Source organism: Ptychodera flava, chromosome 6 (assembly GCF_041260155.1).
Source record: "Ptychodera flava strain L36383 chromosome 6, AS_Pfla_20210202, whole genome shotgun sequence".
NCBI classification, from domain to species: Eukaryota; Metazoa; Hemichordata; class Enteropneusta; family Ptychoderidae; genus Ptychodera; species Ptychodera flava.
Genome location: NC_091933.1, coordinates 32,564,245 through 32,592,233, shown reverse-complemented (window position 1 = coordinate 32,592,233; position 27,989 = coordinate 32,564,245). Strand labels below are relative to the sequence as shown.

Here is a 27,989-nt window from a genome sequence, read left to right as displayed (position 1 = left end):
TATGTTGTTTCACTCAACAATAAAATCCAGGTCAATACCCTGTAAGGGCACATGAGCTCAGAGGTTAAGAAATCTAAAAATAGCACTGCAGTGCTTTCCCATCGAATCAAGATGGGTATTTATACTCGGACACCACGTGCTTTCTTTTACAAACCACACCGCTATCATCCATGAGCATCACTCCACAACTGATTTTAAACTCCAGGTAAGCAAAACCAGATTCCTACTTACATTCCTTATGCAGGAAGAACAACATGTGAGTGTCCTTGCTCGGGGTTTCGCTGAATCCCTTCAGCTTGCTGTACAGGAACTGACATTTCAGAAGGTTTCTCCTTTCAATGTTCAGGGAAAATACTCTGTTCTGGGGCTGAACCTCCGCCAGAAATGATCTGTAGACACCTAGAGAAGTGTTCAAAATGAGTACAATTATTATAAACACTTCAGTGAGACTGAACTGTACTGGGCCCACACTTGATTAGCTTGCAAATTACCACAGTCCTAGGTGGTCAAGTTCCTTCACAAAGCTAAGATTAGGTCCCCAGCAAAACCTGGCTGTTTTCATGACAAACACGGGGCTCAGTTTTCTTTGTACATGCATACACCACAACTTCAATGGGTAAACATGCCTCTGATGAATTCAAGATTTTGATTCTAAGAGCAAAATCAATTTGACAGCAGATGCTGTTTGCTCAGCAATTTTACTTTCATATGCCAGTGATTTTTTTGTGTGATTTCAATCCTTTTTGTGCTGTTGAGCAAAATATTCAACATGTTTGATGTTTTTTTCCTTGCAAGGAAAGTTCCTCACCGTGTACGTTGGAGAAAGTGATTTTCCTGATGTCTTTTTTACGAAATAAACAAAATAAATGTCACATACATGTATGTAGCATCTTACAACATGAAACGAAAGGCATAAAACCACATATATGCTGCCAAACTTAATGACTCTTCTGTGAATCCCATAAATAGAGAAGATTTGCCTGATTTCATTGAGCAACATCCTCGTGTACCAATCTAGTTGAGTATATATGGGTCCTCACGTCATATATTGACTTATGACTTACCTCAAGTACTGTGTGTGTGTGTGTTGTTGGGGAGGGGGCCTGTTAGCAGCAATAAAGTGGAAAGCTTACCAGAGAGTGTTGGTTTAGTTTCCTTGCTTGACCCAACATTTCCAAGGGTTGTGAAAGCAATCAAGGTCCTCTCTTGGTTTATTGAGCATCCAACTATGTGTACATTACTGTCATGAATAAACAACACCTGTAAAGAAACAAAAACATTCACATTAATATTCAGGATGGGGTCCAAATGCTTCGCATCAAAACCAAGTCACCCCACATAACTTTGTCCAAAAAGCGTTTTGTACAAACACCACCTCGTCCAAAGTACTACCTCATCCCACGCCTCTTCGCCCCATGTACAACATCATACTAAAACCACTTTACCCCAAGTATAGCACCATTATACGGCAAACTCATCCTAAATCCATGATGTATCATATCAGTGTTGTTTTTACGTGCAACTTGGAAGCATTACAGTGTCAAGACATTTTGGCTACCATGAACCATTTATTCTTGCACAAAACCTCAATAAATGGTAGAATTAGAAAAAAGAAAACTGCAAATTGGCTGGCAAAATTAGGTACATTAAATCATCGACCCACAAGTAATAGTCTGGTGGTTATTACATGCAGTCTCTGGGTCCCTACATATTCGACTACTAAAAGCTACAACTTGTGCGGAATTGCACGATATCTTTTTCTCTAAGTGTGTACACTTTCAAGACTTTAGCCGTGGGATGATAGATCCAGGGCAGTGATTGGTTATTTTCATCTTTACAGGTTTGCGATAGTTTGGGGCCAAGTGCTATTGTTTTGGAGCGACATTAATCTTGGGTCAAAGAGCTTTTGGTACAAGGTTGTTTTGGTGCACAGAGGTTTTGGTGTAAAATTGTATGGGACAAGATTGTATAGTGCGGCGTGGTTTTGGTGCCAAGTGTCTGGAAACCTTCAAAACTGTTAACTTTCAGAATTCCTTTCAGCCACAAAAATTCATGTGGCTACAGACCTAATAGAGCACAGATTTGAAAATTTCTTTTTAGCCTCCCGACGTTACAGTAATCGCCAGACACATTTCTGAGAGGCGAGATTAGGATAAATTGATCAATTACATCTTTGCCATAAATAACTTAAATAGATCTGCTGATGTATTCATATATAGGTCACACCATACATGTACCAAGTCCATCTGTACATGTCTAAATACATACAATTGTATAGATTGTGGTGTACCTCAAGGTTCCGTTCTCGGACCAATTTTATTCAATCTGTACACAGCACCCTTAGAGGATACAATTTCAAGCATAAGTTACATTACATGATGTACGCTGATGACACACAATCGTATATCACTTGCGAAGCAGATCAAGTCCCGACAACTTCAATTGAGTTATGTAGTTAATGAAATCAGGGGATGGATGCGAGACAATATGCTCGCTCTAAATGATGGTAAAACCGAGGTCATTCATTTTTCTTCTAAATTTACAGGTGTAGGTCCGGTTCCTCATTGTGATATTAAAATAGGTAATGTCATTGTTCACCCATCTGACACTGTTCGCAATCTTGGTATCACGATGGATTCCAGTGGCAGTATGTCAGCACATGTTGTCAATGTGTGTAAATCGGCCTCTCATGCTCTGTGGAAGATAGGTAAAATCCGTAATATACTTGATCAGCCTTCAACTGAGAAACTCGTACATGCTTTTATCACATCTTGCTTGGATTATTGCAACATTTTATTTGGCCTCCCTTCATTTGAAATACGCAAACTGCAAACAATTCAAAATTCGGCAGCTCGACTTGTTATCAAGAAGAGAAAATGTGATCACATTACTCCCATTCTTCGTGACCTTCATTGGCTCCCTGTTGAACAACGTATTCAATTTAAAATTCTTTGTATTACTTTCAAAGTTCTTTGTAGTTATGTACCGCCTTACCTTGATGAGCTTTTGATTAGACGTAGTACAAGTCATACATTACGTTCATTTTCGAATGAGGAAATTAAGTTACATCAACCCATTGTTCGCACAGCTTACTATGGTGATAGGGCTTTTTCAATATGTGCGCCTCATTTGTGGAATTCTTTGGCGTCGCACCTTCGTGCATCTCAGTCACTCGATAGTTTTAAAGTCGGGTTAAAAACTTACCTTTTTAAGTCATTTTATACATGAGTTTTATACCCTTTTAAGTCATTTTAAATACCTGAGTTTTTATTTGATCTATTTTAACAGTTTCTTGAGTTTTACCACCTGTTACTTTTATTGAACATTTTAAATTTACTGTAATTTTGTCAGTCTTTTGTTGTTTTCACTGTAAAGCGCACTGAGATATTTAAATATGTAATGCGCTATATAAGAAATAAAGATTATGATTATGATTATGATTATACAATGTCAGTATGACAGCACTCACAGTGGGATAAGCCATCTGTACATCACACTGGAGACTGTGGTTCAATAGTTAACCTTCCTTCTGATAGACATTTGCTGTATACATTCCTCATAGTTTGACACTGTGTGTGCAGTATGTGATACTTACCGAGTTTTTCTTCGTTGATTGATCATAGAGGCCGATATAAGTGACTTCTCCGTTTGCCTTACGCTTCTCAGACGGTGGTTGATCATCCCATGTAAACAAAATTTCCCCATTCCTTTCTTGGCCTATAATGGTGACATTGTCACTCTCGCTGTCTATGAATAGTAAAAAAAACAAACAGCTTCACTCCAGGGACATCTTTTGTAAGATGAAGGCTATTATGTATAGGAACTTCAGTATCTTTACAATGAAAAGCTATATATGTCTGTATACTTGTGTGAAGGGTATAGAATGAGTATAATTGCAGAAACACTGCACCTGTAGAACACTGGGCCCAATCATTCTTAGGAAAACACATCAGGCACTCGTAGGGGCCTCACTGTCTTTATGAAGCAACTTGACCCGCAGGGATTACTAACTTTCCTCAGTAAGATGCATATTGTTTGTTTGAAAACAAACATTGATAAAAAAAGGGAGAAATGTTTCCAGTCTGATTTTATATTGGCTTTTTTTAATATAGGCCAATGTATATGGGAATATTTAACATTAAATAGCGTTGATCGCGATATTAGGTTTGTTCCTAAATATAGCTGCACACGCGCGACTTTGGACAACGCTGCCTAAAAGTAAGACAAATTTTGTTGTTGTATGCGCAGCTGTTGTTGCAGCTTGTAGTCTGAGCCACAAATTCATTCCAATTAGTGTGATTTTTAATATCCATTGTAACACTGGCAGGTTTTATTTTCATCATTCTTGCGTAAATGCAGACAAATATTTATTTATGCATATTAATTAGAGAAAAAATTACGTCATGTGGGATCAGCGCTGTTGTGTTGTTCTGCAACCAGAAACTTGGTACACTGTGGATGGCCCTTACGCTGCTTGGCCATCAAGCATGTATTCAGCAAAACATTACAACCGTAAGTGAAATTGCGGATGATGTATATTTCCTTACCAGTAGCTAAGTTTGGCATTCAAGCACATATTGTATGCAAATTGCAGTCTGCCAAAACTTTGGACTTTAAAGAATGTACAATATCTGAGGTAGAGCAAATAGGTTTCCTAAAAATTTCTTGTAAACTAGTAAATCCTTTTTAACTTATGAATCATACGAATGTATTGCCTTTTGAAGTTTTTCATAACACATAAACACACAAAAAACGGGCAGCAAAATCCAACAATACAGGAAGTCTAACTACACATGTCGAATTCTGCACCTTTACAACTCTTCTTGGGATGTTTGTAGTTTTTTTCTCAAATAAAAGAATAGATTGCAGTAGTCCAACTTAGCGAACAATACGTTTTCATGACAGGGTAAGAGTCATTCTAATCCTTTCAGCTAGAGCCAGAGTTCTAGCTTTTATGACCATACTAATCAATCTGAGTTACATGAGAATCATCGTCCAACCACAGTCCCTCCAACTGGATCCTCGGAGGGACTTAATTTAGAGATGGCCCAAAACCACCGAGCGGGGCGTTGACATGTCATGAAATCAATGTTTCCGTATATACTTCACCGTACACACGGGTACACTCATGTGCACCTTACTATCCATTGGGGCGTTGCGATATGTTAATCAAAACCAGCGTCCACATCGGGTATAATTCTTTGAGATCTGTAAAAGTTATTTCTTCGACATTGTCGGCATTTACAAATACATGTTCACGAAAAGTGTGAAAACAATATGCACCAATATGTTTCATATTTGACTAAATTTGAAGATGTCATCTACCTTTTTCACCTGCTGAGGTTGCCCTGGGTTCTGACTGAGCTTGTTGACATTTCCTTGTCCTCACAAAATCGTTGATGTCACATTCAGCGTCAAAACAGCAATTAAAATCGAGCATCATGATAACAACATCTTCTGCGCACCTTCCAAAGAAGAGTTCGCACAGTTGACACCTCGTTTCCGGTTTCTACAGTTCCTCTACGGGTACGATACGATTACAGGGGAAGTTTTGACCCATTGAGGGAACACGGATGTATTAAACAAGTGAAAGTGAGTTAATTTATCTGCGCGCGATTTAACAGAAGTGACAAAGTTAGGTTTTAAGCTTTCACACTCGCCACTTATATCCCTTTTTGCGTGCTTGGCCAGCTCAAAACTCAATTTTCACGTCTGACACACCGCTGGTCGCGCTGGTTCTGGTCGGTGGGTCATAGGTCACTACTTTTGCGCAGTACTGTTGGTGGAATCGCCCTGACTAAATCATCACACGGGACAAACTCAACGGAATTCACCGCCTGAGAGAGAGTTTTCCGAAAATGTAACACTTGAAGTGTTAAACTTTTGCAAAGCCTTACACTTTCTCCTCCAGGTATCTACAACAAAACATTTTTTAGTTCAAGGTAAGGGTGCTGTGGTGTTATTTTTGAACTTTACAACTTCCGTTCGATTGTGCGGTCGCACAAAATCGTATTGTGTCAGGCACACACGGTACACTCACATAGTGCCGGGCACGACATGTGACAGTCGATCTGTCGACTTTTAACAGCTCGTGGTCATGTAGGCAGAGGTTTAAATCGGCGTACGAAGGTATGGGTTTCGGTATGATGGAACGGCAAATAACAGGCCTCAACGTCTGATAGCAGTCAGACTTTAAATCTAATTGGTAACATGCATGATTCTGCCATCATCATAGACGGATGCTGGTAGACTAAATCCAAAAGACTTCCGCCTTTATTGAAAGCAATATACGACCAAAGCTTATACGGTCTTAAAAGGCGGAGCACAAATAATGGATAGCAATTTGTATCGTTTTTTAACGGCACCCTCAAAAAAGGACTGGGAATTATTGACTACCTCAACTACAAAACTTTTATTTTACTATACTGTAAAACTGTAAATAAGAATAAGATGTAGTCCATTAGTGTTCCAGCTTCTACTAACATTTTCAATCTACCAGTGCTACATCTGTGTATGCTCGATTTTATTTAACTTCATACAGTTGTGAGTTTAATAATTAGGGTATGAAAACCACACCAATATAACGTAAGCTAGTTTTGAAATTTGATTCAGAAAGAGATAAATAAATATAATTTCAAGGGGACTATGTTTCAGGCATTCTATTATTAAACTAACAAAAGATCCAAAAGTTGTCTCTTTCACACTAATAGTATTTCGAAGGAGTTTACAAGTCGTTAGAGTTATTATTTTATCACCATGGGAATGAGCAAAGCATCAAATCCGGTGATATTAAATGATTTCCTCAAACCATAAACCATGGTTAAATTGTGAGCACACAAAGGAATTTTGTGTCACCAATTTCCAGATTTTTTAGGCGTAACAAAATTGAAGACTGACCAAAGTAATTGTTGAAAGATGTGCATCGGTGTTCCTCCACCTAAATACACAGAGTTCTAACTGCTTGTATGTATGCTATGTAAACTACCGGTATAATACACCGCCATCACTGATCAGTCATACATAATCACTATCCGAAGCTCAGTATTGTAGGTATCGTCCTTATCACTTCCCCTCTCCCAGATCAGCAAAAAGGAAGTATTGAGCCAAATCTACTGGTATATGCATTTTCACCTACTTGACTTGGCATGTCATAACATGTTTGGTCAGTGAAAATCATATTTATAATATCTTGGTTGTCAGGGCGTTCAAATATTTGAGTTTCTTTTAAATTGCTTTACATTGGATAGGTCATGCCTCTCTGGTCCTCAACCATCTTGACCTGATGGTGACATTTGAACTTGGCAGGAAAAGGGTTAATTGTCTGTATTCATTTTCAATACAGTAACATCCATCAGAGAAAACGATGCTGATGACGTGGTATTTTACTTTAAATTTGCCTTTGATCCCATGATATGTCAAAACAAGTTAAAGGTCATATTGTTGTGACATTCAAAGATTATGTAATTAGTAAAATGCGCATTATCCATTATAACATATTTCAGACTCTTTTATCTTCAATTTGCAACATGAGAAAGCTGATACTTTGTTGTATTGGAAAAAAATGACTGCATTGCATAAGAATTATAAACTTATAACCTCCAACCAAGCATTTAGATGTGTGCATGTTGGTTTATTTGATAATTTTATCCTGCATCGCTTCCTTTATGGATAAGGTTTTGAAAAAGTAACATAGGGAAAAACCCTTACTAAGTAAGATGTCTTGCTTTTCCTGTTGGTGCCCATTTCCCTGCTGGTCAAAGGTGAGAATGGAGATCTCATTCATTTGGTAGAGTGCATTTTGTGTACCTGAAAATTGATCTTGTCCAGCTGGACCACCGGAGATGATAGTCAGATTTTTCAGTTTTGCCGTATGGCATTAGTATTCTCCTTCATCATACATCTACCGTCGAGAACGGTAGAATTTTGCGTGCGCTCAAAAAGTAATAGGACGGAACACCTGTTCCACAACATTTACCGTTTCTAGGCGTCCCCACCAGATTTAAAATGCTACATGTGTTCTACAGCTGCATCTGTGCATTCACTCTTGAACAGTTTCAAGGGACCCATAGGACAATTGCAAGAATAAATCTTGTGCCTCTGTTCGTGTAGTTCACAGGCTATCCAGCAGCACATATGAGATTCCATACTAGTGCTAAAAGTCAGAACAAAAATTGTTGAACTTGCATTCTACATTCTGCTGTGTCAATGTCTGAATGTATCCTTTTGCAGTATTTTGGTAATAACCTCATATTAGCCATGCCCTAAAGAGGCACATTCCTGATGAAATTCAGAAATTATTAAGCCAGAGATCAAATTGTTTGTCAGGATTTAAAATTCAATGGAAGACAAGGACTTGGACAGTTAGAATTTATATATGACAATTGGTATACCACTGCAAAAAATATGCCTCTTTTAAGGTTGTATGCATCTCGACAGTAAAACTGAAAGACTTAAACTTTTGCTCAAAATTTCCCAAATGAAACTTTTAACCATTCTCTTACCAAATCAACAATAAAAATTTTGGGTTACTGTTTAAAGTTTGGAACTAGAGAAACAAGACCCAATATTTTGCAATATTTGAAATTCAGAATGGCTGCCACCCCTGTGTTAACTCTATTTTGGATTTTTTTTAAAACTAAGACGGTGAAAATTTTCTTCCTCCAAGAACTCTAAAATGAGCCTCCACAAGTGGTAGATAAGAAAAGAATTGTAGAAATTTGAAAGCCCGACTATCTGTCCCCGAGGGGCATAGTCCTGATGAGAAGAATCAGAAAGCAAATTGTTTCATTCTTTTTAAAATTTAATTCAATAGAAAACAAATGAAGTTTATGACTTAGATAGGTACACACATGGAAACATAATTCTATATCATGAAGGAACTTGCCTCCTAAAGCTTTTTACTTAGAACATGCTGATATGTTTTGATGTTTTGATTTGAAAAACTGACATAGGAAAATTGTTGTTTAAACACTCTTATTTAGCCCTCTGTTGAATAAGGCATCAGATTTTTAAAAAAAATTATTTTCTGTACCTCTACTCACCCATCCAAAAAAGCAATTGTTAATTTGGTCCCAAAATAGTCAACCAAGTTAACATTTCAACTCAATAAATTTTGGCTCTGATTGTGTCTTTCAGTGAGAAGAGTCCTTGGTTGAGTGCATTTTCCAGTTTCCTTATAACCATATGCATCACAAAACCAAATGATGACCTCTTCAAACTTGTTACATTCAGGAAATTAAATATCTGCTGCATAAGCCCTTTCATCACCCGAATCCATTGATTAGTGTGGACCTGTCTACAGGGAAAGAGGGTTGAACAGTTTAGGATGGTGTTGTGCCATTCTAGTTAGCAAAGCTATGACAAAATCAAAGCAAACAAATTTTTACACCATGGAGAATTTAGTATTCTACTAAAATGTAATTGGACACGTACGTGTACATATTTATTCATTTCATGGTATTGTATATTAATCTGTTGTTTTCAAAATTATCTCTGAATTGATCTTTGTCAACTTTTGATTTGTCACCCGATGCAAGTAATTATAAATGCAACAGCTATAATGTCATAACAGACATGAATAATCTTTCCTTATTTGCAAGAATTAGTTGACTGGGAAACTCTGTGTCTTTAACGTTGTTCCTGCCAGACAGTTTGTATCACTTCCCCTCCACCAAGTCAAAACAGTACGTTTTCACCCACTTTGCTTGGTAATAATTGTTATAGCAGTTTTAGTCCAATAAAAATCATGTTCACAATGTCTCTGTTCACAGGGCCTTCAAATGATCAGTTCTTCAGACCTGATGGCAACACATGAACTTGGCAGGATAAGGGTTAAATTAGCTTTGATTGTAGCTATGTATTTTCTGTACATTTCCATTCTCTTGTATTTAGACAATCTGAAAAAATTTAAATTGAGTACAGGATGTTCACAAGTTGATTTTACTGGGGCTGGGGACTTCCCCGTGTCTTTGTAGTGCTTTCCATATGGTTACTGTGATCCAACGGGGAGTAACTTGGGGGAACCGTATGACACCTGATGGAATTATGCACAGAATAAACACTCTGAGTCACATGACGATGGAAAAAAGCAGAAACGAAAGAAGTAATTACTCAGGATATGTTTACTCCCTTTAAATAAACCAGTGACTTGCTGCATGGATTTGATTCATCAAAATACATCCATGACCTCTTTTTAATGTGGACAACAGCTGTAAGTTTTGATAATACTTTCATTAATTTGTTTTGAAGGGAAAATAAGTTCATGTTTGCAGATTTTGTACGTCAAAGTTAATTGTAATCAAATTAGAACACAGTGTCAATGATGCCATATTTTAATGTGACAGGTTGTACCATAAATCTAGAATCAAATGTGTATATTTTAATCATAAAGTCATGTGTACAGGACATTGCTTTGCGTGTAATCACTTTTTGGCTTATGTAGGGGGAACGAAATGGTCCTGATAAGAAATCCTAAATTTGAGCTCTGTAGTGTACATTTTTGAGTTTAAGCTCTTCATATAGAGCATTTATGTCTCTGAGGGAGCAAAATATCCAGTGAATCTTGTAGCCCTACAATCTAATCATGAAGTTAGGGTGTCCATGCTCTATTGTTATAACAGAGGACTTGTGGTCCTAGTCTGGTTCCCTGACCCATTTTCCCGGTAGAGGGCTAATGTAAACATGGACGCTATTGGGTTAAAATAAAACAAGCTGTGATTGGATGAAAGTAACACTTGTAACTTTTTCTCATCTTTCTTGGGTTTCGCACTTTCAGGCTCACTTGACACCAACTTCTTGTTTGTACCACAAAGCCGTGGAGGTAGAAAGAAAGACTTTCTACCTCCATGATTTAGCCACTGTGATTTAGCACACCTCTTGAGAACGTCGACATGATGCCTGGCATTTTTCACGAAATTTGGACACCATTCTATCCATCGAAATCAATCGTTGTTCACAGTTCCAACAAAGTTTGCTTTCAATTAGCTGTGATATCGCAGCAGTACTTGTGGCGTGTATCGAACGTGCTCGGGTCATTGGGGTCACGCCACAATCGGCGATGACCTCAATGACCCTAGCGCGTTCGATACACGCCACAAGTACTGCTGCGATATCACAGCCAGTCTTCAATCACCTCTATTTCCCCGTACTTCTGGATTTCATTTTATGTTTCCCGTCTCGTGTGCCAATGTTTTTGGTTCGAATACCAGTGTTCGAACATAATTCTGACAAGTCGAATTTTGACCGGCGTTTTCATGGTAGGTGCCATATTTGTTGTAGCATGTTCTGTCAGGTGACTAACCTCCACCATCTTGAACAAAATTCTGTTCAAGATGGCTACCCGGTACCTGACCCTATATTTCCCCACGCCCTCTACCGGGGAAATGGGTCAGGGAACCAGACTATTGTGGTCCTTTGATAACAATAAATGCAAATTGGTGATACCAAATTTCAAACAACTTGATTTACTCACCGTGCTGCACAGTTGAGGACATGAGAAAGCAGGGATTTCATTAGGATATTTTTAGGCCAGTTTATATTATAAGCAGAGAAAAAGGCAAGGCAAAGGCCTTTAGGCCTTAGGACAGTATGAGAGAGATACCTAAGCAGATTTTCTAACAATTTTAACCAATTTTGATGCCCTTTCTTTCAATCTGAAAAAGACCAATGCTGAAAATGTGTTCAGTTTTCAAAGACAAAAAACACAAACAAATGTACTGACAAGATGAGTGTTGAAGTTCCGTTCCCCCATGCCATTCTTTATGGCAGTTTGGTTAATTATAACCAATGTTGATGCCTGTAGATGCAATATTAGAAAGACAACCATTGACACATACGTTCTGTTTCAAATACAAAAGCAGTTAAGAGAGTATTCAATGACGTTGTCAAACAAACAACTGTTTTGGGTGAATGAATTGTGATACAAACAAGAAAAACAATTTCTGTTTTGGTGATTTCAATAAAGGAAAGAAAAATCAGTATTGACATAATTACCAAACAAAGTGCTCTCAAACATTATTAGAACATTAAAAGTAACAAAAGAGCAGTCATTCTTGTAGATTCTAACAAAGCACTTTTATAGTTTATATTTCATGCTAGAAAAAAACGCCCCAACTCTGATAATTTGAATTCAGTGTTTGTGAATTATGAATATGACAAATGAAAGAATGGGGTGCAATATTTCAATATGGTACTGGTTTATGTAGATACAGTATGACTATTGATAATTGAAACTTAAAATCAAAGGTTAAGTATTGTTTAGTGACAATTTATCATATACTGAAAATACTTGTAAACAGATCATTTGTTATACCTTGCTGTAAATGCATTGCTTCAATTTAACTGTGCTGTGTACTGGCACTTAAAATGCAACAGCTGCCTATCTTTTCTCAATTTTACTAAAACATTGACGACTGTACTGAGCATGTCCCCATCCGTGTGAAAAAGTGATTGCTGACCACTTGCCACCAATGGCATCGTAATATTGTGATCAGGATCACAAAAGTCCTTGGAAGTTTCTTGAAAATGAAATTGAGGCTTGGATGGTCCTGTTAAATGGATAAGCCACCCATGATTTTCAAAATCATGAAATGATCAGTTGTGGCATTGTGAAAATGATATGTAAAATGATATGTAAAAATATATAAAAATGATCTATAGTAATCAAATGATTTTAGACCTTAAATAGTCTTCGAAAATTACTGAAAAATCCTTGAAATCCTTGAATTTTAGGTGATTTGAGTGTATATGGACCCTGTCATCTTAGTATGGCAACATTATATCATCTGGTTGCCGACAAAAGATGTGTATACTTCCAGCCAATGATATACAGTACATCAACCTTGCATGGAGTGCTGTTGTCAACAACTGAATGAAGAATAGCGTGATTGTCTACTGCTTGATGTCTTGCGATAATTTGTGTAGTCATTGTTAATTTCCATAGTACTCAATAATATTTCTCCTTTATTCCAAGCCTGTGAAGGTGCTGATACAGCCGTCCAATTTTGCTAGCTGATGGCTATGGATGAAAACACTGTAGAGGTCTTTTGAATGTAAAACGAGAAGAGTTGCTGTCCATGTATAACAGAAAGAGCTCCATTTCATATAATCAACCAATATGAGAAGTGTTAGGAAAAAAATAACCCTCAAAATTTCTTCACTTGGTTTCACCCACAGGACTGAAGCTAAACAATGTCTTCAAAGATAAAGCCAGAGACCTACATAAGGAAGCTTCCATTTGGAAAATTTCGCGAACTTGCCTACATCCTGGATCTTCCAAATCCTCTCAATCGGAATTGGGAATCACTAGCGGCAATCATCCCCAAGTCAAGAAACAGCGATGAGCCGAAGTATTCACAGCAACAAATACTGTAAGAACACCTTGTGTACTCACAAATACTCAGTGTGTTGGCAGACCTGTACATCAGTGGACCACATCCTTTGGTCCACAAACTTATATTGTATATGTTGCTTGTAGAGCTGTTAAGGTGGAGCTGCATGTTGCCAACACAGTTTTTTTCAAAGCAATATTTCTCATCAAAGATGACAAGGAAACCCCCTCATACTATATATTTTCAAAACGCAGAGACTTCAAAGTTTAGGTTGGTAGTACCGGTGATACTTTACTCAAAGGATGAAGTGGGTGTATATTTGGCGTAAAAAACCTCAATTTTGGTATTAATGATAAAAATTACTTTAAGTCAAAAACTTGATGCTATTTTCTGTAATGTGATATTTCACTTGAAAGAAGAGTACATGTAGCAAAAATGACTACCGGTATTTTTTTTGGCATTTTCTATCCTCATTCTAAAATGGCAAGGGTTTAAAGATTTGCATTCAAAAACATTGATTAAAATCATGATAAGCAAAATTAAAATGCCTTTTATTCAAACTGTAAGAATTTTATTGCCCAACGAAATAGTCGTTTTGTTATATAGCATTTAAAGAACATAATGTGAAAATTTCAGAAAATTTGACCCAGCCAGAGTTGAGTTAAATTCTTTGGAAATTTCGAAATTGGCAGGAAAGAGAAGCCAGGAAATAGGGTAATTTGCATACATTTGCATAAATCAACACTTCTTTATTACACAACTTTCGACTGCATGACAAGCTACAAGGTGAAACCAACCAATATTTTAATCTTGGGCTGGCAAATTAATTAAAATTGAATGAATATGTGCAAAAAAGTGATTTTTGAGCAAAATATGCTGTGTTTGGTGCAGCGCCCAAACAAAGAAAAATTTTTTAGCATAAGTGCTGTTCCCATTTTACTATTTGAGAATATTTGATATTGTATCACATGTCGTACCATTATGTTAATGTTGGATTATTGAATTTTGTATACAAGATAACTTATCATGTTGTAACTCACATATGGCCTTGATTTTCTCGTTCCATGCATCCTGCAGTATGTTTCGAAACGAGATGCAGAGATACGGTGGCAGTCCGACAATATCTCTGCTTCAGGATTGGGGTACCCAGAATGCAACAGCCCGGGATCTTGTTGACCTGTTGTTGAAGATAGATTTAGTATCAGCTGCAGAAATCATCCTCCCTGGTATGGACAATGCTTCTCTTGTTTTCGTAAAACCAGTCTTAACAATATCAGTAGCATCTGTTTTAATTAAGTCAGACAGTAACTAATACTGGTATATTTATTACTGTATAGGCTTTCATGATCGTAGAAGTTTATTAAAACACTGTTCATACTTTATGCAATACTGGTATGTGTTGTATTGTTTATTCGGCAAAGTAAAATCAAGAATGGTGGTTGCGTCGAATATTGATGTTTGAAAGCCCACAAACAGATAATTAAGCATGTCAGTGCATCTTTCCAATAAATATACAGTGGTATATTTCAGCTTTCATGACTATGTCTGTTTTCAATTTTCCACTTATGATTATATATCACTTCCTGCATCTAATTCCTTTTGAAGCATTTAGAAATCTACAATTTCAGCACAACTGAAAAACACTGGGTCCAACGCCTTTAGGTTGGACTGTTCTTGTTGTAGGGGGCTGTCTGACAAATGCATGTCCCCAAGTCTTAGAATGATCTATTGTTACAATGCTGCTTTGCCTCTGTAACTCTTACTAACTACGCAACATTGATATTTCAGGAAGAGTAGCTAACACATTTCACATCTGTATGCTGGTTTTTAAATATTTTTGGTTGATGGGGATTCATTAAACATCAATATCTATTTTTTTTTCCAAGACTACACACGTCTTAAACTACAGCACCAGCAAGAGTCTCAAATTGAACTGGATGCTGGCAGAGAATGTGAGACACAGCATTGGATTCCACCCAGGTCTCCGGATACCACCGATTCTGAGTCATCAATGTTCCTCAAAGACAGTGCGGGATCGTCGACGACCCAGTACGTCAGGACGGACAGCACCACAAGCAGTACCGATGGCTCAACATCAACAACACCCCTCAAAAGCCCAAGTTCCAATCCCTATTTCGATACTCATAGTAGCTACATCTCAGGTGGCGTGGACAGTCCGAAAGATCTAGACAGCACACAGCCCGACGACATCCAGGGGAGTGATATCACATCTTCAACACCCACAGATAGCAGTTTCAAGAATGTCAAATCCTCCACACAAGGCGGCACAGAGAGGAGGTGTGACAAAGAACCCACGGAAATTGACAGTGATGGTGATGGAAGTCCAGAGTCAACTATGAGTGATGCGGAGAAGAAACAAACTGCAGCTGCTGTGGATGAAGCCAGGGTCAACTTGATATCTATATCAGAAGGTTAGTAACATAAACATATCATGAATAGAGCTGATTCTGTATGCTGTCAAAGTTCCATCACAAATATGCTAAACTGAAATGTTTGGCTGAATCTTTCGAAAAATTCTGGTTTTACTCACAGTGTTACGACAGGTCATAGCTTCAATTTAGCCCTCCCCAAGAGTTACATGAAATAGAATACAGCCGCAATAGGTTTAAGTACCAGTCAATTTGAGTCAATTCATTTCTCTATTACCAAACTTCAGAAGGTTGCCTATGACTTCCATTCTTGATTTTGAAAATGAAATAGTGTAAGTTCCCCTGAGGAAGTTTATGCAGAAGTTTGAAACGTTCAGTTTCATTGCAATTATTACCTTAACCCTCTCACCACTGTGGTTTGAACCAATCCAACTGTTTTCTATTGTAGAGTTGGACGTCCTGACAGTTAAATGGGGGTGACAGGGTTAAAGTGATCGCTTATCCCAATCGCTTTTTTCTTCTGATTCTTACAGCAACAGAGTTTCCTTACTCGGATCTTTGTGCAATGACAAATAATTTTAATGAAAAGGCTCGACAACATGGAGGTAACAGAATAGGTGAGGGGGCGTTTGGAGCAGTCTACATCGGCACCCATGAAGATAGCAAGCTTGTTGCTGTGAAAAGATTAAAGGAGGTAAGTAGAATAGCAATTTGCAAATGCCAATCTTGTGATTGGGATGAATTTTGTCTTGTTTCTGTCTTGGATTGTCCAGTTCTAAGGTGGCATACCTACAGACTTTATGCATTTCATCAGAAACCCAATTCAGAATCTGCAGGAAATGAAAAATTAGCTATACATGTATTCGTGAATTGTTTATGGATGCATTAGGTAGATAGTGCATGACTTTGGGCAAGTGAATGTTCTACATTTATTAATAATGACTTGCTCTCAGCTGATTTGAGTACTCTTCAGTGCATAAGTGTATGTGTTCATTTAAAAAATCAAGCTTTTTCTTTTGTCATTGTGCCAGTGTTGCACAGGTTGGTTGCACATAGTGGGCGAGACATTGTATATCTCACACTGAGCACACAATGTGTGAGTTGATCAGTCAGTACTCAGTACAAACATCCAGAAAAATTTGTTATTTTGATGTAATTTCCCTAAAATGATGATAATGATGATGATGATGATGATGATGATGATGACGGTGATAATAATGATGATGATGATGATGAGGAGGAGGAGGAGGAGGATAATGATGATGATGATGATGATGATGATGATGATGATGATGATGATGATGATGATGATGATGATGATGATGATGATGATGATGATGATGATGATGATGATGATGATGATGATGATGTCATATAAAATATTTGGAAAGTTCTCTTAAGAAGGAAATCTGGTTTGTTATTCGGAATACATTTTGCAATGGTCTTTCTCCTTATACTAAGTTACGAGGAATGCAAATATTTGTAAATAGAGCTGCATTGTATAACAAAGATGCCCTTGAACAGTAGATAATCGGTAGGTATATGGACAGATATTTCACACTGAAGATCATCTCTCATCTGCAGATGTTGCAAATTGTTAAAAGCCTCTTTACTTTTTGAAAGTGTGAAAATTTTTCTTCATTTCTATGCAGTTGACATCTCTTTAGTATACTTCCAACAAGAGAAAATGAAATAGAAATTTTAATTGTGTTATTGTTTACTTACATTTATTTCTTGTATAGGGTCAAACAGTTCTTTTACAAAAAGTTGTGGAACAGTTCAGGATAGAAGTGGAAATACTTTCAAGGTAAAAGAGATAGCAACTACATCTACTATTGCTACATTGTCTTGTCTATAGCTAGACATGTACCTGATCTATCACCTTGTCTATAGCTAGCCATGTATCCTACATATTGACTTGTCTATACAAGTAGCTAGACATTTACCCTACATATCATCTTGTCTATAGCTAGACATTTACCCTACATATCACCTTGTCTACCAGTATAGCTAGACATTTACCCAACATATCACCTTGTCTACCAGTATAGCTAGACATTTACCCTACATATCACCTTGTCTATGGCTAGACATTTACCCCACATATCACTATGTCTATAGCCAGCCATATACCATACATATCGCGTTGTCCATAGCTAGCCATGTACCCTTAGCACTACATAACTGAAAAGTGGCTCCTCATATGCAAGTATATGCCAGAATCATTTCAATAGCTGTCACATCAAAAAACTAAAATGAGTGTTCTAACTACTGCAAGTTATCTGATATGGAGACATTCCTCAAAGTTTTTTTTTGTCAGATGACAAATGTTTTATAAGTCTGGCATGTTGTAAATGATGTACACCTTCTCTGACAATATTTTGAATTAAAATTGTTTGATGTGTTGAAATGTAACAATCAATTCAAGTTAATTTATTCATTTATTTATTTATTTATTTACATGATCAGTCTGAAAGAAATGTGTAATATTTTGTTTTGTCTACCAGGGTTAAACATGAGAACATAGTTAACTTGCTGGGTTACTCCTGCGATGGTCACCATTTCTGTTTGGTCTACGATTTCATGCCCAACGGCTCACTGGAAGACAGACTTCGCTGTGCTGGGGGCTCACCTCCGCTGCAATGGAAACTCCGATTAAATATTGCCAGGGATGTTGCAAGAGGAATCTGTCACTTGCACGAACAGAAACTCATTCATCGAGACATAAAAAGGTATGTGTGCTGGTTCTGAACGGATAGTCTTCATATTGCACTTCCAGCGATTAGACCGCAGCGTGTAATCAAGGCCAAGGTTCAGATCCACATTGGATGACTTTTGCATGTCTCCCATTTTCAATTCAAAGTGGCATTGGACAACTTGTTTACCCGCATGACAATATTCAAAATCATGTTTTGATAACTTTTGACCACCCAATTTTGATTCCAAGTCTCATTTAGCAACGTTTGTACCTGCGCTGGACGACACTGATGACTGTTGAGAACACTGCCCTCACATGAAAGACATCTTACATCCCAACATTAAAACAAAAACACACAGCTGTCAAACATCAAGAATGAAAATCCAGTGGAAACATGAACGTATTTCATGTTTTCACTGGATTCATATGTATATTATTCACACTTCATGTTATTTTGAGGGAAATATATATTTCACATCTGAAGAAATCCCACAGTGGAAAAATGACCACAGCAGTTATCTGTGTGATTATTGGAATCAGTCCAGAGTTTTCAAGAAGGGCTCTGAAATATGTACAACGATGGATACTCAACAGTGACATTTTGATTCACTGTGAACATGTAGCAGTTATCTTCACACAGGTCATGACCACATACTGAATTCTCTGCCACCAAAGCGATTATGTACATAGGCGTAAAACATAATGTACTCACAAAATTTATAAAGGACATTTCTATTTTGTTAAAGCGCCAATGTTCTACTAGATGAAGACTATGTGGGCAAGGTAGCCGACTTTGGACTTGTCAGATTTGGTCCGTCAGACCCCAAAGCCAGTTCCATCGTTACAACCACAGTGTTTGGCACTTCTCCGTACATGCCTAAAGAGGCCTTCCAAGGGCTGATCACCGATAAACTGGATACATACAGTTATGGTGTGGTAAGTTTTAAATCTTCACGCCAGTTTTTCAGAGATGGGTGCATAAGTGATGGAATTGAAAAATTACAGCCGTATGGTATTTAATTTCTTTAATTGATAAAATATTGAAAATTACAGTTGACCGGCACTCTGCGCAGCTGACTTGTGCTTCTGTGCACGCAGCTGTGACCAAAAATGTGTATGTACCACTGTCACTGAAAAATGCATACAGATCTGTTGTCATGATTGTGTGTTGTTTGATTAATTATATTAATTTTAGAAAAACAGCCTTATTTACCTTCTCAATAAGCTCACGCCGAAATTTATCAATTTAGTGTTTACATTTTATAGAAAAGTCTGTTAATCTTTTTCAGGGCCATTAAGACAACTTTGGTATTGTGGTGTGTGTGTGTGTGTGTATATATATATATATATATATATATATATATATATATATATATATATATATATATATATATATATATATATATATATATATATATATATATATATATATATATATATATATATATATATATATATATATATATATACAGTGGTTAATGAAAAGTGACCCATGCGGGACTCGAACCCACACCCCCCGTATACATTACGGATGCTCTACCAACTGAGCTAATGGATCAGTCGGCTCAATGTGGGCAGTCCTGACCCTTAGATGGGGCTTTCCATTCGTTGTGCGTTGATGGTCATCCATGGCCAGAAGTCGGGATTTTTTCATTTTAGACATTTTTACATTTTAGTAGTGCATGTTTGACATGTTAGGTCGGAACTAACAGCCGAACTAACGTGACCAAAAAAGCCAAACTTGCAAACCTATCGTGTATCGTGCAGACCCAACATATCCGCACCTATCGTTTCTAAAATGTCTAACGTGTATGCCAGGTTGGAACTAACGTGCCTAAAATGCCAAACGTGCAAACCTATCGTGTATCGTGCAGACCAAACGTTGAAGAACCTATGTCTAACATGTATTGCATTTTAGGGCGTACAAATAAGTCCTATTCTATCATGCCAATCGTGCAAACCTATCGTGTATCGTGCACGCCAAACATGGATGCACCTATCGTGTCTAAAGTGTCTAACGTGTATATCATGACTGCACGATTGACATATGGTACCATTCGACTTATCTGGACATACACGTTAGACATTTTAGACACGTTAGGTCCGTACACGTTGGGTCAGCACGTTACACGATAAATTTGCACGATTGGCATGATAGATTTTGACTCTTGGACAACCTAAAATGACATACACGTTAGACATTTTAGACACTAGACACGTTAGCTCCGTAAATCTTAGATCGGCACGTTATACGATATTTCTCAAGATTCACGTGATGGCCTACAAACACGGTAAGGTCTAACTCTATCATGCCAATCGTGCAAACCTATCGTGTAACGTGCCGACCTAACGTGTACGCACCTAACGTGTCTAAAATGTCTAACGTGCATGTCATTTTAGGTTCTCGACATGGGTCAAAATCTATCATGCCAATCGTGCAAACCTATCGTGTATCGTGCAAACCTAACGTGTACGCACCTAACGTGTCTAAAATGTCTAACGTGTATGTCATTTTAGGTTCTCGACATGGGTCAAAATCTATCATGCCAATCGTGCAAACCTATCGTGTATCGTGCAGACCTAACTGTACGGACCTAACGTGTCTAAAATGTCTGTCAATGTCTATGTTTCATTTTAGGTTCTAAACATGGGTCAAAATCTATCATGCCAATCGTGCAAACCTATCGTGTATCTTGCAAACCTAACGTGTACGGACCTAACGTGTCTAAAATGTCTAATGTGTGTATCATGACTGTACCATTCAGCTTATCTGGAGACCCTAAAATGACATACTTGTTAGACATTTTAGACACGTTAGATCGTACTCGTTAGGTTTGCACGATACGCGATAGCTTTGCATGATTGCCATGATAGATTTTGACTCGTGGACAACCTAAAATGACATACACGTTAACATTTTAGACACGTTAGCTCCGTGAATCTTAGGTCGGCACGTTATACGATATTTCTCAAGATTCACGTGATGGCCTACAAACACGGTAAGGTCTACCTCTATCATGCCAATCGTGCAAACCTATCTTGTATCGTGCAGACCTAACGTGTACGCACCTAACGTGTCTAAAATGTCTAACGTGCATGTCATTTTAGGTTCTCCACATGAGTCAAAATCTATCATGCCAATCATGCAAACCTATCGTGTATCGTGCAAACCTAACGTGTACGGACCTAACGTGTCTAAAATGTCTAACGTGTATGTCATTTTAGACATGACTCCAATTTCTATCATGCCAATCATGCAAACCTATCTTGTATCGTGCAGACCTTACGTGTACGGACCTAACGTGTCTAAAATGTCTAACGTGCATGTCATTTTAGGTTCTCCACATGAGTCAAAATCTATCATGCCAATCGTGCAAACCTATCGTGTATCGTGCAAACCTAACGTGTACGGACCTAACGTGTCTAAAATGTCTAACGTGCATGTCATTTTAGGTTCTAAACATGGGTCAAAATCTATCATGCCAATCGTGCAAACCTATCGTGTATCGTGCAAACCTAACGTGTACGGACCTAACGTGTCTAAAATGTCTAACGTGTATGTCATTTTAGGTTCTCCACATGACTCCAATTTCTATCATGCCAATCATGCAAACCTATCGTGTATCGTGCAGACCTTCCGTGTACGGACCTAACGTGTCTAAAATGTCTAACGTGTATGTCATTTTAGGTTTTCAACATCGGTCAAAATCTACCATGCCAATCATGCTGACCTATCGTGTATCGTGCAAACCTAACGTGTACGGACCTAACGTGTCTAAAATGTCTAACGTGCAGACTTTTACAGTGTTTTGTCATGCACGTTTGCCTTACACGTTTGGGTTCTATAATGTACAATGGCATACAACTCCCCATAGCACGATAGCTTCAACAATGTGAAACGTGCATTTTTACCAACTACTGGCCATAGCTCTTGATGGTGAGTAAGGCGGCTAAACTCATCACCTAACCTTTCAACCTAAGGATCCCACAGGATTCTACAGGGCTTTGCACACAAGTCACCAACTTAGGAATCGGTTAATGGTAATGAGGATCAATCAAATGAATGATGCAAAGATATATATATATATATATATATATATAATATATATATATTATATATATATATATATATATATATATATATATATATATATATATATATATATATATATATATATATATATATATATATATATATAACAAAATAGTACTGTCATATTCATGTCTAGACCGATCATATTGCGTTTTTTTCTGCCATCACTATATTGGTGTAATATAACTCATGACATACATGTACTGTATGTGACACCAAAAATAAAACAGATGAAAACATTGTCTTGTTCAATCCTTCATCTTCACACAGACACTTCATGTTGATCATTCCTGTTTTCACACAGGTGCTGTTTGAACTGATGACAGGACTGCCCGTCTTTGATCAGGAGAGAGAAAGCCGAGATCTGCCATCCCACGTGGAGGATTGCTGTGAATCTAGCGAGGAGTTCCTGAGCATGGTTGATACCAGCCTCAATTACGACCAAAGTACCATGACAGAATTGTACGATGTAGCCATACAATGCATCCACAGCTCCAGAAAGAAGAGGCCAAAGATGAACGAGGTTTGTCCCTTCAAAATCAACTGAGTCTTAAAGGTATACTGTCACCTGTTCCTATTTTGCCACAGTCACCATGGAAAGAGAAAATCTAACCAATCACAGATTTTAAGCGGGTGGCCGCTTTTTAAAAACAGCGCCCTCACATGGGCATTTTGAATACCAAGGAACACCCCCTTGACCATATATGGGCATATTTAGATTACAGGTGACTGTATACCTTTAACAATCTTACATGTGCTATCATTTCTCAAGCAGTGCATGTAGCCCTGCTGTTATGTCCACATGCATAACCCTTTAAGTGCCAAAGTCAATTTTTGTTGCTTTTATAAAATAAACCCCAGTCAAGTTTTCTCACATTGTTGCCAAATTTTGATGAAAAACTGTAGTCAATGAAATGTGTTATCCATTTGGTCCAAAATTATCAAACAAATTACAGAAAATTTCAAAAAAAATTGGTAAAATGTTGCACTAAAATTTTGGTGGGAAAAATTACAGTGCTCAAAGTGTTAACAAGAGAGAAAATTTAATGACAGGTCTTGGTCAGTGTGCTTTATGTATACCAAGTCAGTCATGTCTCCTTAATCACGAAGGGATTCTATGTGCACCATTGAAATAGCATTCCAAAATAATATTTCTAATGAAGAAACAAAAATATAAAGTTGCTTAGTCGTACAAAAAATCATACACTGTTATGCCATGAACTCAACTTCTTAGAGAGTCAGACCTCAAAGTGTTCTGCAAGTCAACTTGATCCAAGTAAGAATTTTCTACAAACCCACTACCGGCAATATACATGTATGTATCGTTCCTTTCTCTATTGTCAGCCGATGTATCTGCTCTATGTTAAATGTATCCAAATTTTGTATTCAATCATATTGCTCTCAAAGTACCCTTTTCAAGTGTTTTAGCCAATTCATGGCAAAATGTGGGAATTTTTCATCATTAAGTCTACAATTGTTAAACCAGATTTAATCATCCATTAAAACACTGATATTTATTTTACATATTAAAATTCCCATATCTCCATTGGCAGCGCCCACTCTTCGGCTGTATTCAACCAGTGTAAATTACTGTTCGAGTTATAGCTTCATGATATTGTTCTCTCATTGTTTCAGGTGTTACCCAAAATAGAAATAATCGCAGCAAGTGAGTGAGAGGTGTTTGAAGCAACTCCCGTCAAGTGATGCTGTACTGTATTCTCAAAGAAAACGAAATGAAGCCATCTTGTCAGCTTTGTCCATGCTACTGATGATCAGCTGCAAATCATGGAAAAAGTATACAACTTGTTGAAATGATTGACATTTTTCAATATCAGTGTAGAGGGCATGTGTCAAGCTGGTTTTTAAACAGTAGTGTCATCACCTGGATTGTAACTTCAAGTTCAACAACTGTATATACCTTGATTATTTCAAGTTTACGTATATGTGTTGTCCATATGTAATCTATAAATCTTTCCAACTCAGTTTCATTTCCCAGTCTGGAGATCCAGCTTTACCATAGAAAACAAGGGGGACCAGACTGGGCTAAACCATGATGGTGAAAAAGTTCAATAAATTTTATATTTAAATAAAAAGGAAAGGTGATGAAGAAGTACCAGAAATATTAGAGTTTCACAAACTAATCTGAAAGGACCACTGTAAGTTGGTTTTTTTGGATGTGCTTTGTAAAGTGTATATACAGATTGTGATAGAGTCAAAGTTAGTTTTATTACAGTAAAGTGCAAAAATATTGCAATTTTGACATCATTTGGAGACCATAGAATTCAAAGTTCACCTGTATTTTTTGTGTAACCCCCTTGCACACTCCCAATAGCCTGTCTTGGTTTGAACATAAAGTTTCTGTTATCCGTTGGTTTCTGTGTCTTATATCAAAACCACAAAATGGCCCTTTATTGGGGTTGTTACATTTTCGAAAAAGAGAACTACCATCTATGGACTCGGTATTCACTTGTCAATCTGAAAATTGTCTGAGATTGTTTGTGCCATGGAAAAAAAAATCGTAAAAAACATGATATAAAAGTTCAGATTTTTGCTGAATAATTGTGATGAAAAGCCCATGTGCTATCTTATCAAAGGAGAGGTCATGAAATGAGACTTGTAGTGTTTAATTAGTGCAGTCTGGCCGGGGGAATCAGCCAAATGGGTGCTGTCACACAAAAATAAAATTGGCAGAAAGCAGAAATACACCAACTGTCATACACTCAAATTACATTGGAGCTGTTCTCCCAGCGCAGTGGAAAATGTACAAACTGTGCCATGACCTCCTCCACAGGTGCTATGAAATGCTGTCAACGTACAGACTTAGATAATAAATTTAACTGCTGCACATGTTTTAAATGTGCTCTTTTAATTTAGTAATCAGTATCAAACTAGTAGCATTGCTTCTTTTGTAGCTTTTTTATTTAACAAACTTAAAACTTGACCTTGCACTAGTAAGACCATCTCTTTGCACTTATGAGCCCATCTCACAAAATTGATAGCTAGTTACATTTTTGGGGGGTGAGTTTGTATTTTGATGAATGTTACATTCCCAAGATCAAACTTGAATCACTGGAACTCTTGTAATCTTTGCTAGCTCTAAATGAAGTGACAAGGTCCCTCCTTGAGGGGACAGTGGCAGAGAGCGTGGTGTACTGAGTTTTGGCATGCACCCTGTTTCTTGTTACGTCACTAGGATATTGTCAATCATTACAGCTCTGGCAGTGTGCATATGGCGTGGTACTGAGTTGATACATGTACCCTACTTCTTGTGGACTCCCTAGGACATTGTCCATCAGTACAACAACACACCTTGTGAGTCTGGATTCCGAGTCTGTCCACTCAAATCACAAATGCTCGTGAGACATCTGTTTTCTCTCAATTTCACATAGTCTTCTTGTGATTTTCAGGGCCAGGTATGAACCGTAATCACCCAAATTAGATGTTGAAATGTGTTACAAGAAAACATTACCACTTTAACTAGTTTTATGAGAAAATAAATGTTTGTAAATTCTTTCTTGTTATTATACAGAAGAATAATTGTATTTTGTGTAGTTGGCAACTCTTTAAAAACAAGTTCAATGCCTGTAGATAATCTTACAAAGTGCCTTTATCAGTCAAGCCATTTATTTGAAAAATCAGCAATAATGATAAGATAATGCTATGAGCTTCCAAAATTGTGTGCCTCTGGTCGGCGGAAGAGTCTATACTTTAGTTTTTTCTTCAGTCTAAACACAGTCCTGGTCTGAAGTTCACACGAATAAAAAGGCATTCCAGAAATTTAAATCTAATAACAATTTCTTTGAATAAAAAGAAAGCTATCATTTATTCCAGTGAAGTCGGGACCAGGTGATAAATTATATTTGCTTCCAAAACTGGAAACATTTCTTTGACGTCCATCTACTGCTTGAAGTGGGACAGAACAGTACATGTATTCTGGTAGGTTAATAGTCATTATTTTCAGAAACTTAAGGAGTCTTTATCATTATTTACAGGAACTTAGGGAGTCTTAAATGTGGGGGCGCTATTCGGTAGCTGATTTGTCAGTTGGCAATAACTCAATAAGAACTATGAGTTTCAGCCAACCAATTAGCTAAAAGCTTCTGAAACACTGCACATTGGCCCAAGAACTTCAAAGCAAGTCTTACATATATTCTATGTCAATTGTACACTCTCACACTCACTCACACATCAGAATAAGGGTATCAGATGCAGCAAACATGTACAAACACTCAGTAACATAGAAACTGATTTACAGTATGCCTTATCCTTGCTGTGAATGCCTTTCATTATGCCTGTCAACTGAAAGTCTCTAATAATCGCTAGAATGTCTTTTAAGGTTTCAGCAATTTCAAGTAAATTTTAAAACACACCTGCCATCGTAACAGGGAGCTGTGATAATTCCTGTGCTATGAATAAAATATGATGGATAGGCCTGGGTACATAACGCATTTCAAAGTTGCCACCTAATTGTTTGATGGCAGTAACACATCAGGTGGCTCGTCCATCTAGACAGAAAGTTGATCAATTGCACAGACTTGATCTAACTTTGCTTTTTTTTAAGCAACTCAAAAGCTAAAAGGGTTTACGTTCTCAGCATAAAAGACATGCAGTGTCACACATACCTCACATCTTGTCATCAGAAATTGATTAAAGTATATTCAAATTCATGTCATACTGATGAAGGCAGAAATAAATTCAAGACAGCATAGTATACATTGACAATTGGTTTACTAATGTTCAAAATGTAAATGTTTGTGCTCAACCTCTTCAATCTATGATATCAAGCAAAGTGAAACTGTTGTGCTACAAGTACGGTTTATTTGTACCTGGGAACACAAAAATCCATCCGTTTTCGTTGGTTGTTGACTAAACAAAAACCCAGCCAAACTCAAATTTGTGCAATCAACTGACAAGCTTTCTGGCCAACCAGGACCCATCTTCGCTCGCCAAGGTCTCTTGTCCGGGTGGCTGGATGCTCCCCAAAATCAGGTAGTTTGTGGGAAGTAACGGACCCATGCGAGCGGACGATGACCGGGCCCTACCTACTGCTGGTGTACAGCCATTCATTCAGAGGTTATTGACTCCGTGTGTCATAGCCAAAGCTTACCGTTGATATTTCAACGTGAGTTTGACTGAAATCCACTGAAGTTCATTCCTTATCTTTGAGTCTCAGAAGTGTACCTATGAATGAATTTCTGATATATGTACTATACAATTAGTTATTTACAGTCTTTCTTTTTTCTTTCCAAACAAAAATCAATACTTACCGGAAGCTACTTTGTGTATACTTGTCGTATGAAAAAAGAACTGTTTTTGAAAGTTCTGTTTATGTTACATACCTCTTACGGTCATGTTTATAGTATGTGACTATGTAAAGTTTTTCGCCAACGAAACGGTGTACTTGAGTTCATCAAAACTAACTCCTGTTTGCAACAATTACCTGTGTTTTGTTTCATTGATGTAGTGCCGTGATTTGGACG

General features: G+C 37.5%; 2 protein-coding genes across 7 annotated transcripts in view; one reads left to right on the top strand and one right to left on the bottom strand.

The window, feature by feature from the left end:
• The window catches only part of LOC139135532 (gamma-secretase-activating protein-like), a 31,840-nt gene extending 26,072 nt beyond the window's left edge, over positions 1–5,768 (bottom strand). For 2 of the 4 annotated variants that reach the window (XM_070702967.1, XM_070702966.1), the window contains exons 1-4: positions 5,326–5,515; positions 3,596–3,747; positions 1,134–1,260; positions 232–399 (exon numbers count right to left, since the gene is read on the bottom strand). In XM_070702967.1, coding sequence (XP_070559068.1) covers positions 232–399; positions 1,134–1,260; positions 3,596–3,747; positions 5,326–5,443 — 565 coding nt within the window. In that variant the 5' untranslated portion in view covers positions 5,444–5,515. Of the gene's footprint in view, positions 1–231; positions 400–1,133; positions 1,261–3,595; positions 3,748–5,325 lie in introns of all 4 variants that reach the window. The other 2 variants (XM_070702968.1, XM_070702965.1) reach the window with 2 other exon arrangements.
• Positions 74–27,838, top strand: LOC139135535 (interleukin-1 receptor-associated kinase 4-like). 3 transcript variants are annotated; one of them, XM_070702972.1, is made up of 10 exons: positions 74–205; positions 13,174–13,367; positions 14,406–14,554; positions 15,215–15,760; positions 16,252–16,412; positions 17,461–17,525; positions 18,226–18,450; positions 19,163–19,352; positions 22,814–23,032; positions 24,145–26,344. In XM_070702972.1, exons 2-10 carry the CDS (start codon positions 13,189–13,191, stop codon positions 24,181–24,183), a joined length of 1,773 nt encoding a protein of 590 aa, XP_070559073.1. In that variant the 5' UTR covers positions 74–205; positions 13,174–13,188; the 3' UTR covers positions 24,184–26,344. The 3 variants fall into 3 exon arrangements, with proteins under 3 accessions (XP_070559073.1, XP_070559071.1, XP_070559072.1); XM_070702970.1 differs by lacking the exon at positions 74–205 and adding an exon at positions 5,763–5,942 and having other exon boundaries at positions 24,145–27,838; XM_070702971.1 differs by lacking the exon at positions 74–205 and adding an exon at positions 5,776–5,911.
• The last annotated feature ends 151 nt before the right edge of the window (positions 27,839–27,989 follow it).

What these genes read in the sequence shown, in the direction of transcription:
- LOC139135535 (XM_070702970.1), top strand. Translation starts at nt 13,189, where the DNA reads ATGTCTTCAAAGATAAAGCCAGAGACCTACATAAGGAAGCTTCCATTT. An exon ending in ATTCATCGAGACATAAAAAG is followed by an intron (nt 18,451 to 19,162) that starts GTATGTGTGCTG and finishes ATTTTGTTAAAG; the next exon opens with CGCCAATGTTCTACTAGATG. An exon ending in ATACATACAGTTATGGTGTG is followed by an intron (nt 19,353 to 22,813) that starts GTAAGTTTTAAA and finishes GTTTTCACACAG; the next exon opens with GTGCTGTTTGAACTGATGAC.